Below are 19,380 nucleotides of genomic sequence, written 5' to 3'. Positions count from 1 at the left end.
CTGTGACAGCTGTCGGGAAGGTATCTTGCTTGCTGGGGTCCTCCTGTGGCCCCTCACTTGTGAGGCTCCTGCTACTCTGGGGACACCTTCTCTTTCTGTCCCCACTGGCCTTTCTGTAACCTTCTCAGTAGGCCTGGTGACTCAGCCCTGCAACCTCACAGAGACCCGTTTTTGTTTTTTTTTTCTCTCTCCTGGACCTTAGGCCCTAGCTCTTCTCCCTTTTGAGTTGCTAGGAGGCTCCACAGTCAGGCTTCTGCCAAGGTGCTGAGTACAGAGCTGTATCCACTCCCAGAGGCTGCCCTTCTGCCCCTGCCCACTGGCCCCTCTGCCTCACCCTGAAGCCATGGCAGCCCTCCAGTGCCATCTCTCCTCTGCTCCACAGTCTGCTCCTGCTCAGTTATCCCGCTTTCCTCCAAACCAGCACCAGATGTCCTGTGACAGCTCACAATAGGAAACTCCCATCGTCCAGCTCTGTACCTTTTTTCCTGACATTTCACTTTTTCCCCAATCTCCCCACCCCAACATGGACACTACATCTCCTGTGGGGCTGTCTCTGACAGTTAGGAAGATAACCGTGAGAAGATAAGTGCATTCCCAAGATGGCATGTATCTGTTGTTATGTTGGAGCCCTTCAACCATCCTTTCTCCCAAAAACCTCAATCACCAGCATCCTGAGAGCCAAGAAGTTGTGAATATATTTGAAAATAGATTATATTAGATTCTTGATGATGTTCTTACTAGAACATGGGGCTTCCTAGAAGAAATAGAATATCTGGGTTAACCTAGAGGGGTATTTTTTCCTACACACACACACACACACACACATAAAAATACCCATGCACTCTTTTGGTTCTTACCAACAGTTTGTTCGTTTCGGTCTGGAGATTGGGGGAGCTATGATGTCAGGGTTGCTCACAACTGATTCCATGTACTTGTTCTGCCCCATGATGGAGAAAAGTCAGGCCCAGGACTGGAGTTGAGAAGTCAGAGTGTTTTATGTTGGGGCCGGGACAGGGGCAGGTCTGTACAGAGCTCTTCAGAATTCTGCAGGTGAATGAGGGCAGACCGTGGCAGAGTATTCACACCTTCAGAGGGAGCATGAGATCTTCAGAGGGGGAATGTCATCACCGTAGGGAGGGAAGACCCCGTGGGAGGGAAGTGGTCCAGACAAAGCTCACCCCCATCCTGTATGCCCTGGTCTGTAGTGGAAAGCAGGGACCTGCATTTCCTGGCTTCCCTGGTGGCTTAGATGGTAAAGAATCTGCCTGCAATGCAGGAGACCTGGGTTCAATGCTTGCGTCAGGAAGATCCTCTGGAGGAGGGAAAGGCAACCCACTCCAGTATTCTTGATTGGGAAATCCCATAGACAGAGGAGCCTGGCAGGCTATAGTCCATAGGGTTGCAAACAGTTTAGCAAGATTGCAACTAACACTAACTGTTATAGAAAATAAACATACCATTATGACAACAATCAGATAATACATAAAGGTTTCTATGAGCAATCTCTCTCCAGCACTGTCCTGTTTGGCTCTTGACTGCAGCTAAGGACAGGGAGAAATCTGCCCATGAAAAGATGTCCCAAAAGGTGATGGGGTGACACATGACGTCACCCATACCATTCTCAGCTGCCCCAGGAGAAAGAGTAATGGCAGTTACAGTGACTGCTCCCTCCAAAGCGGCTTCATTCTGGTGTCTTCTTGTGTCCTTCCTCTAAAGGGGAGGATCCCACATGTGACTGGGCTTTTGAAAGCATAACTCCTTCACAAGAGAGGTCTGAGAGAAGCCTAGTGGTATTTGAATCTTGTTTAATGTTTTTTGATTGTAACTAAAGGGCAATAAGAAGTACCCTTTGCTGATCTACAGGTGTCTTCCTTATCTGAAAGTTCTCTGCGTGGCATAATTCACAGGAAATCTGAAAACTTTTCCCCTAAGATCAGGAAAAAGACAAGGATGCCCCACTGACAACTTTTATCCACATAGTACTACAAGTCCAAGCCAGAGGAATTAGGCAAGGAAAAGAGGCATCCAAATACGAAACCAAGAAGTAAAACTGTCACTGTTCTCAGATACGTGATTTTATATATAGAAAACCCTCAAGACTCCATCAAAAACTCTTAGAATAAATGAATTCAATAAAGCTACAGGATACAAAATCAGCATGAAAAAAACCATTGTATTTCTTTATATTAATAATAAACCAGCAGAAAGAGAAATTAAGGAAATAATGTCATTTACAATTGCATCAAAAAGAATAAAATTTCTAGGAATAGATTTAACCATGGAGGTAAAAGATATGCATATTGAAAAGAAGACATTGAAGAAGACACATCTGTGACAACATGGATGGGCCTTGAGGGCATTATGCTAAGTGAAATAAACAGGACAGAGAAAGCAACTACAATATAATCTCTATTATATGTGAGATCTTAATAAAAAACAAGCTCAGAGATACAGGAAACAAATTGATAGCTGCCAGAAGTAGGAGGCAGCAGGGTGGGGTTGGAGAAATGGGTGAAGAGGATCAAAAGGCGAAAAGAAAAAAGGACTGGATGTAAACTGAGAGTTAACAGACTCAAGAGAGTGTATGACTGCAGGCTTTAGCACAGGGACTGGGGAGGGTTTTGGGGGGCTGGTGAAAATGTCTCTTGCTTCCTCTTGGTTCTCAGTGTCATGGTAGGTGATGAGGCTGGGGGTACACAGGACCCCCACCAGCCCGAGTCATCAGTTGCATCCAATCTGCCTTGGGTTCTCTCTGGCAGCTCCCCTCCCCAGGACCAGCGTAGACTCCCCCCTCCCCTAGTTGGACTGTTAACAAAAGACCTGCCTCAGGCCTCAGGGGTCAAGGGACAAAGTGTACCTTTTTTTTAATTTTTAAATTAAAAACAAAACAAAACATGGGGATTCCCCGGTGGTCCAGTGGTTAGGACTCTTTGCTTCCACTGCAGGGGCACAAGTTTGCTCCCTGGTCAGGGAACTAAGTTCCCACATGCCATAAGGCAGCCAAAAATAAAATGAAAAACAAAACAAAACAAAACACCTTTCTCCGACTTCCCTGGTGGTCCAGGGGTTAAGAGTCTGCTTGGCAAAGCAGGGACAGGGATTGATCCCTGCTCCGAGAAGATTCCATATGCTTCAGGGCAACAAAGCTCCTGCACCACAACTTCTGAAGCCTGGGCTCTAGAGCCTGTACTCCACAACAAGAGAAGCCAGGGCAATAAGAAGCCCGCCCACCAGGCCCAGAGAGTAGCCCCTGCTCTCCGCAACTTGAGAACAGCCAGTGTGCAGCAATGAAGACCCGGCACAGCCAGAAATGAATTAATTAATTAAAAAATTTTTTCCAAACAAAACCCCAAACTTTCCTCAAGTCACACAGGGATTTATTGACTCTGGATGATCAGAATTCAGAGCTCTTAGTGGACATGTTGGTATTCTGGTCCACAATTTAAAAAAAAGAAAAAAGAATCCAATACAAGGTCTGGCTGCGGGGCACTGCTGTGACAAACAACACATACGAAAGCTCTTCCCCACCCTGGGCCCCCACCAGGCTTCTGAGGGGGCAACTTCGAGAACACCTCCCAGGGCTGCCTGGCAGCCCAAGACAGAAACCCTTGTTTCCAGTCTGCAACATTCTGACAGGAAGCAGGCCTGTGGCGCTTCCTGTCCAGAAAGCAAAGGCAGAGAGGGATTTAACTCCTTTTGGAACCAGGCTCATCTGAGAGTAGATTATTCCTTTCAGTGGAAGAGGTTTTCATAATAAGGGTTCCTTTCTCTTTTTATGTTGCATGACTAAATCTGAAAGGTGCTGTAACAGACTTTGATGGAAACTTAAAAAAAAAAAACAAACAATTTGTACTTGCCTTGCTGTCATAAGCACTCACACCCTCATAGGATAGAGGGCCCAGCACCAGTGAAGTATGGGGGACAGACTTGGGCTCGGGAACAGCAGAAGTATGGAGTCCGTGGGGAGAGCCCACACATATCAGAGACCCTCTGGGAGGTGAGAGGAAGAGTAGAAGAAGATCCTGGGAACCCTAAGGAGTGAATGCTACCTTTTTAGGTACCATCAAAGGCGCTATGGTACCTTTTTAAAAACAGATTTTATTTAAAAGCCAGTATTTATTGATTTGTCTGCCTTGGGTCTTTGTTTCAGCAGGGGGGATCTTCCTTCCATCCTGTGGGTTTCTTTCCTTGTAGTGCATGCACTCTCTAGTTGTGGAGGGCAGGACTCAGTAGCTGGGGGTGTGCCAGCTCAGTAGCTTGAGGCATGTGGGATCTTAGTTCCCCCTCTCAGGGATCAAACCTGAGATCCCTGCATTGAAAGGCAGATCATTAACCACTGAAGCACCAGGGAAATCCTGATTTGGTAACTTGTTGATCCTGGCAAACTAGGGAGATGGGACAGTCCAGGGTGACTTGGACCCTTCTCTGAGCCTGATGATAGGAAGTGCTGCATTGCCTCAATGTGAATGGTGACCCCAGTTTGTGAAATCAGAGACATTCAGAGTTGTGAACATAAAATAGGACTTGGTGGATGTATTCATCTGCAAATAAAGTGTTTCAACTACATAGTCACAGCCAGGCCACCTTCTTTCTCCTGGATGCCACTTATATTGGGGTGGGGAGTTATTCACCAGACTCCAAAATGTTCTGTTGGGTAGAACTTCAGGTTTATAAAATAAAAGTGAAAAAAGTAAACTTAGAAACCGGTGCTAATGATACTTCAGATCTTTGAAAAGTAGAGTTCACAACAGGAAAATATGGTGTGTATCGTTTGCCTCTGGGGGCTTCCCTGGTGACTCAGTGGTAAAGAATCCACTTGCCAACACAGGAGACTTGAGTTCCATCTTTGGGTCGGGAAGATCCCCTGGAGAAGGGAATGGCAACCGACTCCAGTATTCTTACATGGGAAATCCCATAGACAGAGGAGCCTGGCGGGCCACAGTCCATGGGCTTGCAAAAGAGTTGGCCATGACTTAGCAACTAAACAACAATTCTTTGCCTTTAAATAAATACTTATTTGTAATTCTATAGTAAAGTGATTATTAACTATTTATATGATATAGGCCCAGGGCAAAAAGGTTCACCAGGTCTGTCTCATTTCCTAAATACTTAAATCTCAGAAAGTGCAAGTGAGTCTGGCAACCTCCTCATTTTTCTAACAATTCAAGATTTCTTAGTTGACCCATCACTCCCCTACAGTACAGTACAGGGCACCTCTTGGATCTCCTTCTTGGCTGTCCATGTTCTCTGGCCTCCTTGGGGCCCTGGTCAATGAAGGGCGGGGCGGGGAGGAGCAGAAGCTGGGAGTGGGCAGAAGGCAGTAGTTAGAAGACAGGTGATTCATTCATTTTCTCAACCCGTGGGGCATTAGGACCTGCTGGAACGCAGATTCTGAGTCTCTCCGGACAAATGACAACAGAGCACGTGGGAGGTGCCCTGTCCCCGCCTCCCAAAGGCACAGACCTGCCTGGCCCTGAATGCAAAACCGTGTCACACGCGGTTCCCTGGCGGAAATTCCCCTTTTGGTAAAGCCCGGGCTCCTCTCCTGAGCCACACATGATTAGCGGGAAGTGGTAATGATTATATCAGCAAGCACTGGCTCATTCGCTACCGCGGGTAGCACAATCCCAGGGCGGGGTGGTATAAAAGTAGAGGTAGGCTAAGCTAAACAGCTGAGCTCCGCTCCGGGCACCTGGCAGGGGTGATCGCGCGCCCCACAAAACACACTTTCATTTCTGATGGCTCTGGAGGCTGTCACCCCGCGGCAACCTGGACAGCGAACGCTCCCCGACCGCACCGGGCAGCGGGGACAGAGGGCAGCAGCCTCCTCGAGCTCCCGGGCAGGGTGCACCCAGGGCCCCAGGCCTCGACTCCGGGGCCCCTGGGCTCTCATCTTCACCGTCTTGGGTGTCTTGTTGTTGGTGAGTTCCCGCCGCGAGTCCTGGCTCCAAAAGGCGCTCTTGGTGGCCCGGAAAAGGCCCGGGTGCGCCTGGCTGGGCAAATCCCTGCAGGACCCGCCTGGGCAAGTCCAATATGCGGCGTGTTGGTGGGGGGCCCGAGAGGAGTGCGGATCCCTGGCGTCTACTTGCTGCCTGGAAGATCTGGCTCCTTGGAGAGCCTGACCTCTGGGTTGGTCCCAGGCCCTGGGAGCGTCAGATCGTCATTTCTTTCCTTTCCCTTCCCTTTTCCCTCTGCATACCCTCCTCACTCTTTTCTCTCTCTTGCTATTTTGCACTGCATGTATCTTCTAAAACGTGCCCTTTGTAAATCATTAAGTGTAGGCTCCATCTCCCCCCACCACTGCCTTAAGCACCCTTACATTTCCTTTTCTCTGAAAGGAGAACAACTTCAAAATTGCTTCCAGCTCCTTGCACTTTATGAATAGAAACCACCAATCAACTCAGTTTGGGTCAGATTCTCACCACTTTCTTTCAGGGGGAGTTGGAGGCTCTGGATGTGTTTCAGCACTGCTGCTGCTGCTGAGTCGCTTCACTCGTGTCCAACTCTGTGCGACCCCATAGACGGCAGCCCACAAGGCTTCCCCGTCCCTGAGTGTGCATTTTTAAGAAACTCACCATGGGGAAAAATGTGCACACTTGGCACCGCCTTCTTGCATTGTTTGAGGCTCTTTTCAAAGCTGCTTAGAGGGTCAAATAAAAAAAAAATTGAGGGTCTAACAAAGTTACAGGAATCGTGAAAATATGCATCTTTCATTGACCAAATTAGTACCAAAAATCTGGAAAGAAATAGCATTTTGTATTCACAAGAAGTATAGAATTCGTTTTTAAAGTATCGGTCTGTAATAGGTAGGACTCATGTTGAACACACGTGATGAATGGGTCTGGGTGCCTGGCAAGTATCCAGTGTAGCCATGTGCATTGTCTGTTGGGTAACTCCTTAGAAGTGGAGTTGCTGGGTTAGTGGGTTAGATAATTTTACACTTTTGCCTAGATAATGACAAACTGTTCTCCCAAAGAAGACTGGACCATTTTAACTCACACCAGGAGTCCACAAGGGTGCCCTATTTCCCTGCACCCTTGCACACTGAGCTCAAACGGTAAAGGATCTGCCTGTGATGCAGGACACCAGGGTTCGATCCCTGGGTTGGGAAGTTCCTGTGGAGAAGGGAATGGCAATCCACTCCAGTACTCTTGCCTGGAGAATTCCACGGACAGAGAAGCCTGGCGGGCTACAGTCCATGGGATCGCAAAGAGTCGGAGACGACTGAGCAACTAACGCACGCACACACTTGCACACTGAACTTTAACACTTTCCCAGTGTAAGAAGTAAAGATGGGGCACCACAGTGTCATGGTTTTGATTCTTCCATTCCAGTAGAGTGTTTCAAGGATCCATGAGATTGCTGAGACTGGGAGTGGATAACCAGGAGACCCCAGGTTAGGACATAGGGGAGGGCACAAAATTCAGACAATAAAAGAACTAACAAAAATCTTGACACAAATTCTTTCAGACCACAGGAGTTCTTCACTAGTTCTTCTAAGGCCAACATAACCCTAATACCTAAACCTAACGGAAACATTTGAAAAGAAGAAAAAATACTTTTAAATACCCTTCCTAAAAGCAGAGGCAAAATTCCTTTACAAAGCAAATAGTTCTATTCTAGATCTTTAAAAACTATGGCAGAAACCATCACATAAAGTAACTATCCTCTAATTAAAAATTTAACACACACACACACACACAAACCAGTGTAAAGGAGAGAAGCTATATGAACAGCTTAACAGATGCCGAAAAAGAATTTGAACTGACACTTAACCCCCTGTAATGAAAAGGTGAAAGTGTTAGTTGCTCAATCGTGTCCCAACAATTTGCAACCCCATGGACTGTAGCCTGCCAGGCTCCTCTGTCCATGGAATTCTCTAGGCAAGAATACTGGAGTGGATTGCCATTCCCTTCTCCAGGGCATCTTCCTGACACAGGGATTGAACCTGGGTCTCCTGCGTTGCAGGCGGAGTCTTTACTGTCAGAAAAAAGTCTCATTTTATCAGGGTAGAAGGGACCTTCCTCCATATGATGAAGGCCACTCCCTCTTGGAGTCACATTAGAGATTAGGATAACTGAGGAAGGGGCATGAGGGAATGTTTTGAAGCAAGCTAATTTCCATGATCTAGATAGAGGGTTTGGATTTCCCAAGTGTATGCATTAAAAAAAAAAAAAAAACTCTTTGAATGGTATCCTTAAGATTGTGCACATCTTTCTTTGGAAATCTTAACATTGAAGTAAACTGTAAAGAAATACTGAGCTCAAGTTACTGACATAATGCCGATGTATTAAGAGTTGCAGATATGAATTTCATCATAAAAATGAGACACTTAGGAGAATGGACAGAGGGGAGTGGATAGAGAAAGAAATACTTGATACACCTAGGTTACAGAACTTAGGTGGTGAGCATATAAGAGTTTAGTGAATGAATCTTAGAACTTTGTTGGATGTTTGAAACTGTTCATAACAAAACATTGAGGGAGAGAGTCTGTGAGAGGAGAACCAGGGAAGAAAGGAAGGCATAGGATTGTGAGGGCAGGGAAAGGAGAGTCCACCAATTTGGGGTAACTCGGAGGAGGCCCAGACTGGGGAAGGGATGATTAGGGGACACATATGAGCTTAGCTGTCCCCAAATACTTAACAGGTGGCATTTTATCTTGTTTAGATCCAGGCAGTTGAACTGGGCTCAACATAAGCTGTTTCCACTTTAACTTTGTTTTTCTTTCTTTTTTTTCCTCTTCATGTCACTTTCTACTTTAAATCACTCCCAGATTAAAGTTACAAAACTATACAAAACCCTTTGTTTCTTGTATCATCTGAAACATAGATGCTGACATGACAGATCCCATGACTGGACACTTGAATGTATATTTCCCACGAATGAGGACAGTCTCCTCCCAAATGACAATACAACCCTGAACATCAGAACACTATCATCAACACATTAATCCTGGTGGAAGCCTCAGACTTCAGTGATTTCAGACTGGGCCCATTGTGTCATTTTTAGCACAGCGGCTAACTGCTGCTGCTAAGTCGCTTCAGTCGTGTCCGACTCTGTGCGACCCCATAGACTGCAGCCCACCAGACTCCCCCGTCCCTAGGGTTCTCCAGGCAAGAACACTGGAGTGGGTTGCCATTTCCTTCTCCAATGCATGAAAGCGAAAAGTGAAAGTGAAGTTGTTCAGTCATGTCTGACTGTTAGCGACCCCCTGGACTGCAGCCCACCAGGCTCCTCCATCCATGGGATTTTCCAGGCAGGAGTACTGGAGTGGGGTGCCATTGCCTTCTCCGTTTTAGCACAGAGACTTGGCTAAAAGCCCTGTATTGCTATTTCTTCTTTCTCCATGTGATTCTGGTATTTTGTGGAACACTGACAGCTTCCTTTTGGGGACCACGTGTTGGATTAAAGCCACAAGTCCATTACTCAATATGTGATTCTATATCCTGATTATGAAAAATTGTATGCATGACAGAACCCTCATTTGTGAAAATGTATGTGTATGTGTGCACACACATGTGAGAAAGAAAGAGAGAGCCTGAGCGTATTCACACATATGGTCAAATAGAAGAAGTCAAGACACAAAATAATGGATGTTTTCTCTAATCCAAGGGATCTCTATGGTTTCTGTATTCTCTTATAAAAAAAATTTTCCTTGCCCATACTTTCTGGGCTTCCCAGGTGGTACTAGTAGTAAAGAACCAGCCTGCCAACACAGGAGATGCAAGAGACTGAAGTTTGATCCCTGAGTCGGGAAGATCCTCTGGAGGAGGAAATGGCAGCTCGCTCCAAATTCTTGCTGGGAGAATCCCATGGACAGAGGAGCCTGACGGGCTACAGTCCATGGGGTTGCAAAGAGTTGGACGTATCTGAGCACATACTTTCTGGAATAAACATATTTTAAGAGGAAGGAATACAGGGGGAAAAACTTAAGTGTAAGTTACTTGCTGGCACAAAAGGCCAAAGAACAAACATGAATGAGAGTTTAGAGCTGGGAAGCAAGGTCCCAGTTGTGTTTCATTTTGCAGGTAGTGGTCAAGGAAATGTGGGGTGGATCCTAGAAGGGGTGAGAGTGTGGAAGCCACTCATGCCTGTCCCTGCTTTGTCCCCATAGGTCAAAGCTGCTTCAGCCATGTCTGTAAGGAAGGATGAAATTCACCAGCAGTCATCAGCCCCACTGGAACAGAGCCCCCAGCAGAAGTTATGTCCACCAGGTAGATTCTAGGACTGGTCTCCAACCCTTGTCTTCATGTCTGTGTATTTATTTCTGGCTGTGCTGAGGCTGTGTTGCTGCATGGGCTCTCTCTAGCTGTGGAGAGCGGGGCCTGCTCTCCAGTTGCGGTACTTGAGCTTCTCCCTGGGGGGCTTCTCCTGTTGCAGAGCACAGGCTCTCGGGTGCATGGGCTGCAGTAGTTGCAGCCTGTGTGCTCAGTAGTTGTGGCTCCCGAGCTGTAGAGTGCAGGGTCAGTATTTGTGACAGGTGGGCTTAGCTGCTCTGCAGCCTGTGGGATCTTCCCAGACCAGGGATCGAACCCATGTATTCTGCATAGGCAGGCAGAGTCTTTACCACTGAGCCACCAGGGAAGTCCTGGCCTTTCTTTTTACTGTTTAATGTGCCAGCTATGAATGTGACTTGGATGTGTGGCTTGTAATATATTTCTGTTGGCAGTACTGGTCTAGGGTATGTGTTAGATGAAGAATCAAAAGATGAAAGCCCGGTTGAGAAGAGTTCCCCTTGTGGATTCCACAGATGGCCAAAAGAGGCCTCCCCAGCCACACTGGCAGCCTCAGGGAATCCTGCGGGGATTTACTCACCAGCTTTTCCCTTCCTTCCCAGGATTCTATATGGAAGAAGCCATTAGAGGTTGTGCCCCATGCACCGATGGGATAGACTACACCAGTCATTCAAACACCCTCCCTTCTTGCTTACTTTGTACGACTTGCAAATCAGGTACAGAACCTGTGGTCCCCCATGCCTGCAGTTAGGGTGCTGGGTGATGAGATGGGATTAAATGGGACGAGGAGTCAGAGATCTGATTTCCAGCCCAGCTAGGTTTTCATCTTGTCTTAGGTCAGTAAAATAATGAAAACAGAAGTTATTTGCATAACGCATGCCAACTGGTAAGGAAGTCTTTCAGAACACAGCTGGAAAGAGGAGAATAACCTGTCCCTTGATGGAGGGAGCTGGATGGTAACAGTGCAGAAGGCCTGGGGGAGTGGGGCAGGGCTGGGTTTGAGCTGTGTCATGTGTCTGATCCTGGGCCAGGCTCCTGTGGGCGCCATGCCCTCTGCTCTGGGGTCTCAGCCTCTCTCAGCCTTCATGACCTGAGGTCCCTCTGCCTCTGAGGCAGGGCATCACCCATTGAGACATCATCCAAGGGTTCCTCTCCATCCACAGTGTCTCAGATTACACCTCACCCCAGCCCACTTCTTTCTGGGCTCTCTCATTTCTCTTCCCAACCCTGATGCAATCCGTAATGATGCACAGTCCCTTTTATGCCTCTATTGATGACGCCTGAACAGTGGCTGTTCTATGGATGGTCTATGTGTGTTGCCACAGAAAATGACCACAAAATTACTTAAAAAAAGATTAATTCATTTATTTTTGGCTGTTCTGTGTCTTTGTTGCGGAACAAGGGCTTTCTCTAGTTGTGGTGAGGGGGGCTACTCCTTGTTGCTTTTCATCGTGGTGCACAGGCCCTAGAGCACAGGATCAGTAGTTGTGGCACACGGGCTTAGCTGCCCCGCAACATGTGGGATCTTCCCAGACCAGGGATGGAACCTGCGTCCCCTGCTTTGACAGGCGGATTCTTAACCACTGGACCACCCAGCAAGCCCTCCGAATTACTTCTTGAACTGAGTGGATGGAGATCTGGGTTGTGAAGAAGGGTTGAGAGACATGAGGGAAACACACCCTCAAAACCTTATCTTTGGTCTCTAGGAGAAGAAGAAAAAAGTCGCTGCACCCCGACCAAGGACACTGAGTGTCAGTGCAAACCTGGCACTTTCCGTGGAGAAGATGCACCTGAATTCTGTCAAAAATGCAGCACCGGGTGAGACACAGGAGCCTAGGGGGGCTTCCAACCCACAGGAGACCCCAGTTTCCTTGTACCCACTTCTGTCTCCTGCTTCCGTGAAGCCCCTCCCACCTCCCAGAGCTCGTTGTGCCTGTGGGGTCTCCTGAGCCTGCAGCAGTGCTCCCTACCACCACTGTTTGTCCTGCACGGCTTTCCCAGTGGCCCCTTCCCACGTCTCCTCGGGAGGGGCCTAGAAAGACCGAAGTGCTGACAGCAGACAGAAGTCATGAGGAGGCCACGTGTGTGCTCCTTCAAGGTTCCTATAAAACCAGAGCCAACTCGACAGGCCTCACACCCAGCCCCTTGTTCCCCAGTAGCACCTGAATCTTTCCTATTCGGGGACTTGGGGGCCAATAGTAATTCACTGTCCTCTGATGCTCCAGTGTTGGCTGAGATTGGTAGGAAGAGTCAACAGGTGGATGAGAGGGCCTCGTGTTCAACTTTGACTGGAGGATGAGTCAAACTTGTACCCACACCCTTCTGACCCTTGACCTGGACGAGGCCCCCCCTTGCCCCTCACAGAGCTTCCCGTGCAGCCCAGGGAGGCCAGGAGGGCCTTTCAGAGGAAGCCCAGCTCCTGAAGGACAGCTCTGAACACTCAGTAGGAGCCTGGGGGCCGCAGTACACAATCCTGGATCCTTCTCCCGCCCAGGGAGGGGGAGTAAGGGGACCCTCCCCTGCAGACAGCAAGAGCCTGTCTCCCCTCCACTGTCTTGTCAGGGGACCCAGGACGGGAGGCTGCCCCCTCTTTCTCCTCATCCAGCCAGCTGTCCCTGATGGGTCCTCCTGTGTCTGTACCCAGGTGCCCTGATGGGAAGATCATGGTTATAGACTGTACCCCCTGGAGCAACATCAATTGTGTGGACCAAGAATCAGGTACCCCGGCCCATGGGGAGGCTCCAGTTCCTGGAGACCAACCATGAGCCAGAGACTACCCATTACTCCCTCTCCCTCCTCAGGCCCTCCTTCAAGGCTGATGATTGCAATAATTGTAATTGGACTTGTAATCACCGCTGTCCTAATCGGATGTATGGTATGGTGCTGCTTGAAAGGTGAGGTTCTAGAAGAGAAGGAGGAGGTGCTGGCTCCCTCCTCCATCTCCCCAATCCTCCTATTCCTCCTGGCTTGTCTCTGATCTTGTTCCCCAGGAAACCCCTCCTCCTCCCACCTCACCTGGTCCTATAAAACTGATCACATCGGGCCCCCAACTCAGCTGACGGTCCCCTCTTCCCCCTGGCCGAGTCTGGTGGGAGGAGGCAGAAGAGGGTGGTTCAGTAGCACTGCACAGAAATTTTACATGGGTTTCATTTTACTTCATTTTCTTCCCTCTCTTCTCCCTGAGGGTTCTCCAGATTCAGAATGTCCCGCTTGCAGTCACAGGCCCAGGGCTCTTTGTTCAGTGTCTGAGCCCCCAACCTGCACCCTGTCCCTAGGAAGGGAGGTGCAGCAAGAGTGCCCTCGCCACCACTCAGTGGATTTCTCTTCTCTCCTAGGTCCCTTTAATGAGTGCTGGCACAAGGTGATCGGTTTCTCCAGCATCTGGCGGCCTCAGACCCTCAGTAACTGCATCACAACAAAGCCCAGGGTGGACATGGTCTCTGGTTTGTCCTATGCTGTTGTCCCTGACCCTCTGAACTGGCCAGGGGGCTCTAGGCTGAATGTAGGAGGGAGACTGGCCTGCTGAGAGCTGTCCTAAGGCTAGTTGGCAGTGCTGGCCCTGTCCTTACTGTTTGAAACACCCTCACTCTGTAGCCCTGGGGCGTGGGGGGTGTCAGGCAGGGGTGCTCAGTTCCCCTTAGCATCACACCAGAGTCTGGGTGCCATCATCAGAGCCTAGATGTGCTGAGTCTATGCCCACTTGGGGGTCACAGCACAGGTGTAGGTGGGAAGGGAGAACCCACTGTCTCCCGCTAGAAGCTTAGGGGTTTGTGGGTTTGTGATTCCTGGGTCAGTGCCCTGCTTTTTCGAGGCCCTTTTCTGGCGCTTATGTCCCCCAGGAAGGTCTGGGGCTCTGGACCATGCACACAACAACAGGCTGACCAATGGAGATTGACTTTCCATTCTGGTCCCTTGGCAGGAAAAGAAGCTGACAGAAGACAACGCCCAGTCCCGAGATGCAGCAAGCAGACTGCCTGTTGGTGAGTGTGGGGCTCTGGCCCTTCTGCTTGCTTGGAACTGTGGTAGAGACAGGGAGAGGCAATGGGTCAGGTCTCCTCTTCTCTGGGGAGGTGGTGATGGAGGGAGACCGGGGCATGGAGGGAAGGGAGCCCACCCCCTGCTCTGGAGAGAGACCAGGGCATGGAGGGGAAGGGAGCCCACCCCCTGTTCTGTTCCACTGGCAGCTCTGATGCTACTTCTCATCTGTCTTGTCACCACATCCCTGTCTAGAACAGGGCAGGCGAAGAGTAATCACTCCTCCCATGACTGACCGAGTGATGGAGTCAGAGCTACATAATATTTTTCTGTGTGACTGTTACATACGTTTAAGCTGTTCCTCATCATAGTGGGAATTTCACATTTATTTCGAAAGTATTGTTGAATCTACTTGAAGTAAAATTTCTTTGTCAACATATAGAGGTATTTTCACTATGTATATGTGTGTGTGTGTATATATATATATATATATGAGGAGGGCATGGCAACCCACCCCGGTATTCTTGCCTGGAGAATCCCCATGGACAGAGGAGCCCAGCAGGCTACAGTCCATGGGGTCGCAAAGAGTCAGACATGACTGAGTGACTAAACATATGTATATTATATATGTATACACACACACACACACACACACACATACATACAGAGACATTTACAGTTTGGGGTCGTATCATTTCAATAGTTTTGAGGTTTTTGAGTATTACCTTAATTTATAAATTAATCTAGGAGGAATTGAGATCTTTTAGCTATTCTATATTTTTCTTATGAAAAGAGTTAGCATTTTCAGTTAAGAGTTTTATAATACCTCAACTCCATGTGTGTTTTTCTTCAGTAAATTGCTCGTTTCTTGTTGAGGCTGTATCTTTGTATTACAATGTTCTATAACCTGATGAGTTTATCCAACTCATAATTCATTATAGAATTTATTGTCATAATTTTTAACATTCATCCATCCACACATTCACATTTAAGTATTGTTGTTGAACCATTAGAGGTTTATAAGAACACAATTGTATATAAAATAATGACTCTTCTGTCCGCTCCCCTCAAAGGTCCTGCATTGGTTTTGATTTGCTTATGGCTGCATCTGCCAGAATTTCAGAACAAGGTTTACTAGGCTCAGTTCTGTAACCTAGGACCCCCGGTTAAGACCAAGGCTGCTCTCCATTGTGTTTTACAGAAACCAGCAGCCCCTGAAGGATCTCAGAGGAGAAGATGGCTGCTGGTTCCAACAGACGCCACTGAAAGTGAGTGTTTTTCTCCTGGGCAGGGGATCAGGAGTGGAGGGAGGAGGGACAGTGTCCTAATTTCTATCTCCATAGTGGTTAGAGCAACTCAGAGAGGGGATGGCTTGCCCCTGAACCATCAGGACTCTAATTCCCTCCCTGCCCCCTCCTCTTTTTCCCACCCTGCACCCCTCTGACCTCTAACAGTGGCCCCTAACACCTCCCTGTCCTTCCCTCCTCCACCATCCTCTCTCCTCCCTGGTTGCTCAGGGCCAGGTTGACCCACTCTGAGACATCCGAGAGGTTGTGCTGTCCAGCAGGGCACCCCCTGGCCCAGGGAGGCTGTGGAGCGCCTGTCCATGCATGCTAAGTCTCTTTAATCATGTCTGACTCCTTGCAACCCCATGGACTGTAGCCTGCCAGGCTCCTTAGTCCATGGGATTCTCCAGGCAAGAATACCGGAGTGGGTTACCATGCCCTCCTCCAGGGATCATTCCAACCCAGGGATCGAACCCACATCTTACATCTCCTGCATTAGCAAGCAGGTTCTTTACCACTGGCGCCACCTGGGAGCCCTGTGGAGCGCCTGAACTGTGGCTAAATCTGATGAGCTGTAGTATATAACTCGATACTGTAGTTCAAGGAGTTGGTAGAAAAAATGACTATAATTTGTCTCGTTAACAGTTTTTTTTTTTTTTTTTGTATATTGATTACATGTTGAGGGGCTTCCCTGGTGGCTCAGATGGTAAAGAATTCTCCTGTAATGCAAGAGAACAGGGTTCAGTCCCTGGCTCAGGAAGATCCCCTGGAGAAGGGAATGGCAACCCACTCCAGTATTCCTACCTGGAGAATCTCATGGACAGAGGAGCCTGACAGGCTACAGTCCATGAAGTCACAAAGAGTCAGACACACAACTGAGCAGCTAACACTACATATTGCAGTGAAAAAATTCTTAACTTACTTTTAATTGGAGGATAATTGCTTCACAATGTTGTGCTTGTTTCTGCTGTACAGCAACATGAACCAGCCATAGGTGCACATATATCCCCTCCCTCTTGAGCCTCCTTCCAACGCCCCCATCCCACCTCCCTTAGGTTATCACAGAGCACCGGATCGAGCTCTCTGTGTTATCAAGCCACTTCCCATTAGCTATCTATATTACATATTGAAAGGAAATTTTTTAGAATACTTTGAGTTAGTACCATATTTTATGAAAACTAGTATTGTTATTTTTCATGTTTTCAGTGTAACTGTTAGAGAATATAAACTTGTGTTGGGTGCCCTCCTTATGTACTGTGGATGGTGGTGTGCACAGCATTTCACACAGACAGCGTTGAATCTGCAGCACAGTCCATGAGGCGGGTGGTGTTTGCTCCATTTTAAGGTTAAATTCTTGCTCGGAGTCTGTCCCCATCGAGCTGTACCGCAGGGTCAGGCAGTGAGGCCGAGCGGGGTGTGAGGCCGGAGACCTTCTTCCCTCCAGGCCTTTGCTTTGTCCCCAGTGCAGAGGTGGCAGCCAGGAGGCCTCACCCTCCTGAGAAAGGCAGGTGCCCTCCTCTGAGGTCTGTTGCCCCTCGCTGTCCCACCCTCTGTCTCATATCACAGATGCCTTCTCCCTCTGTGACAGCAGTCTCCTCTTCCAGATGGGCCCGCATCCCCTGCTTGGGGCAGGACTCTCTGCTGACCTGGACTGCCCCCAACTGCTCTGAGTGCTGGCGAAGTCCAATGCCCAGTGCCTGTGTGGCTTGTTTGCTGCTGGGAAGCAGGTCAGGGGCGCAGAGCAGCAGGATTACCAGCAGGGGGAGCTCCTCAGGTTCCCATCCTGAAGTCTAGGCCTGAATTGAGGGTCCTTTGCCTTTGTGAAAGCCCGTTCCAACTCTGTCTCTGTGACTTTCCCCCAACCTAGGCCTGAAGCTATTCTTCAGTGAGTTTGCAGCTGTCTTTTCCTTGTGACTTCTGTGATTCGCTCCTGAGGCAGTTGGGCCTCACATGAAATGAGATCCTTGTGACCAGAGAATAGGCCTGGGTCTCTCCACATGCCTTGTGTGATGCTGCCAGTCACCAAGAAGGGACAGGGGACCTCAGTCAACACCCCGATGGATGCCTTGGAAATGCTCGGGCAAAGGTTGACAAATGAGACAATTCAAGAGTGCCTGCGGAACTCAGGAAAGTATTAACATGTTTATGAAGAAAGTGAGACAGGCTCTGCTGTGCCCTGACCGTTTGAGGACCTCAATCTTTGAGTTCAGGACACACTCTTAATAGACTTCTAGTTTTTATTTGTATTTGTTTGAAATTTGTCATTCATGTTAGTATGTATGCATTTACCTGATGTACCTTATAATCGAGGTGTTCCACGTCACTGAGTCATGCTCCCACTCTCTGCACCTATGGACTGTCCCCACCAGGCTCTCCTGTCCATGGGGTTTCTCCAGGCAAGAGTACTGGAGTGGGTTGCCGTTTCCTTCTCCAGGGATCTTCCCACCAGGGATGGAACCTAGGTCTCTGCACTGCAGGCAGACTCCTTACCGACTGAGCCACCAGGGAGGCCCGCTAACTTGTAATATACATCATTAAAGTGCAAACATCTTATGTCTTGGTACTTTTATGTTTGTGCATATTATATATGTGTAGAAAAACATTTTGCAAATATAATTTCTAGGTTTATGTGGGCTACCTGTTGAGTACTGCATCAATTAAACTAGAAATACAAGGAGGGCATTCCCTGGCTGTTCATGTTGGACTCTGCCCTGAGAGCCTGAGTTCAATCCCTGGTCAGAAGTAAGATCCACAGCCATGAGGCAAAAGAAGACCACAACCATACAAAAACCAAACAAATAAACCAAACACATAAAGGAGGCAAGCCCACTGCTGGGGATTTGACCACTTTGGGATTGCCTGGCGACTTCTTTAGGGTCCAGGCTTTAAACATGTCAACTTATAGTTGGGTGAATATTTGTATTTTCATAGGGAGATGTTAACAGTGGCGAGAGGGAGGGAAGTGGACCCCCGTGTTGTGTTGGTGACGTGAACTGGGCTGTCATTCCCCGGGGCTGTTCCTCCCTGCTCATCTGGAGGTTAGGTGGTGGTTAGATATATGTCATATTTGTGTCCGTCTGCTCTTTTCAGTGACTTCATTCCTCTGGGCTCAGGAAGAAGGCAGGATCTGCCATAGTTTCTGGGAGGAATGGATGGTCTTGGTTATGTTCAGTGTGGCTTGCTCCTCCTAGTGGCCCCCCTGTACTGGTGCTCTGACCCAGACTTGCCTTTTTGTGTTTGAATTGCTGATTAAGGATCTCAACCCCTCTGTAGCTTTGACCTTCTGCAGAAAAGACACAGAATGTGATTCTTAAATACTGTGAGACTGACCTAATGCCTGCTATATTAGGTTTTGTATTTTATTTATTTATTTTTTTTTTTACCTTCTGCCAAACCCTTCTCCATAGTATTCCAGTCACTGCAGGATAATTTAATGGCAGAAGCAATTTTCAGGGAGGTTTTTGGTCTAGTCCATCTCAAGGCTTGTATGTTGTCTTCCCAAGGTTGATGTGACTGGTGTGGTCAAAACTGGAATTGCCTAAAATGTAGGTACAAATGGATACAGTGTGTGGAGTTCACTTGTGTTTTGAGAAGGGCCGACCCTGTGGTCTTGGTGCTACATCCCTCTGGCCCTGATGTCCCTCCCTCTCCTGGAAGTCAGGTGTTTCCTGTCTTTGCTGTTCCTTCTGTGCAGGACACTCTGCCTTCATCCCCAGAGGAGATAGAAATGAATTCCTGGGACTTCCCTTTCAGTGGTTAAGACTCTGCACTCCCAATGCAAGGAGCCTGGGTTCAGTCTCTGGTTGGGGAACTGAGATCCCACACACCACAACTAAGCATGTGCTCCGCAACTGAGCCCATGTGCTCTAGAGCCTGCACATCAC

General features: G+C 48.3%; 1 protein-coding gene across 2 annotated transcripts; it reads left to right on the top strand.

Moving 5' to 3' along the window:
* Nucleotides 1–950: 950 nt before the first annotated feature.
* Nucleotides 951–15,478, top strand: LOC112445390 (tumor necrosis factor receptor superfamily member 10A; the record flags this gene model as incomplete). Of its 2 annotated transcripts, none has more annotated exon segments than XM_024988892.2 (9): nt 951–5,921; nt 10,115–10,214; nt 10,838–10,951; nt 11,942–12,053; nt 12,880–12,953; nt 13,037–13,129; nt 13,571–13,671; nt 14,155–14,215; nt 15,412–15,478. In XM_024988892.2, coding segments are annotated over 9 exon segments (855 nt in total). In that variant the 5' UTR covers nt 951–5,738.
* Between the last annotated feature and the right edge of the window lie 3,902 nt (nt 15,479–19,380).

This window comes from Bos taurus, unplaced genomic scaffold, assembly GCF_002263795.3.
Source record: "Bos taurus isolate L1 Dominette 01449 registration number 42190680 breed Hereford unplaced genomic scaffold, ARS-UCD2.0 Leftover_ScbfJmS_1023, whole genome shotgun sequence".
Taxonomy (NCBI): domain Eukaryota; kingdom Metazoa; phylum Chordata; class Mammalia; order Artiodactyla; family Bovidae; genus Bos; species Bos taurus.
This window is presented reverse-complemented; position numbering and strand designations above follow the sequence as displayed.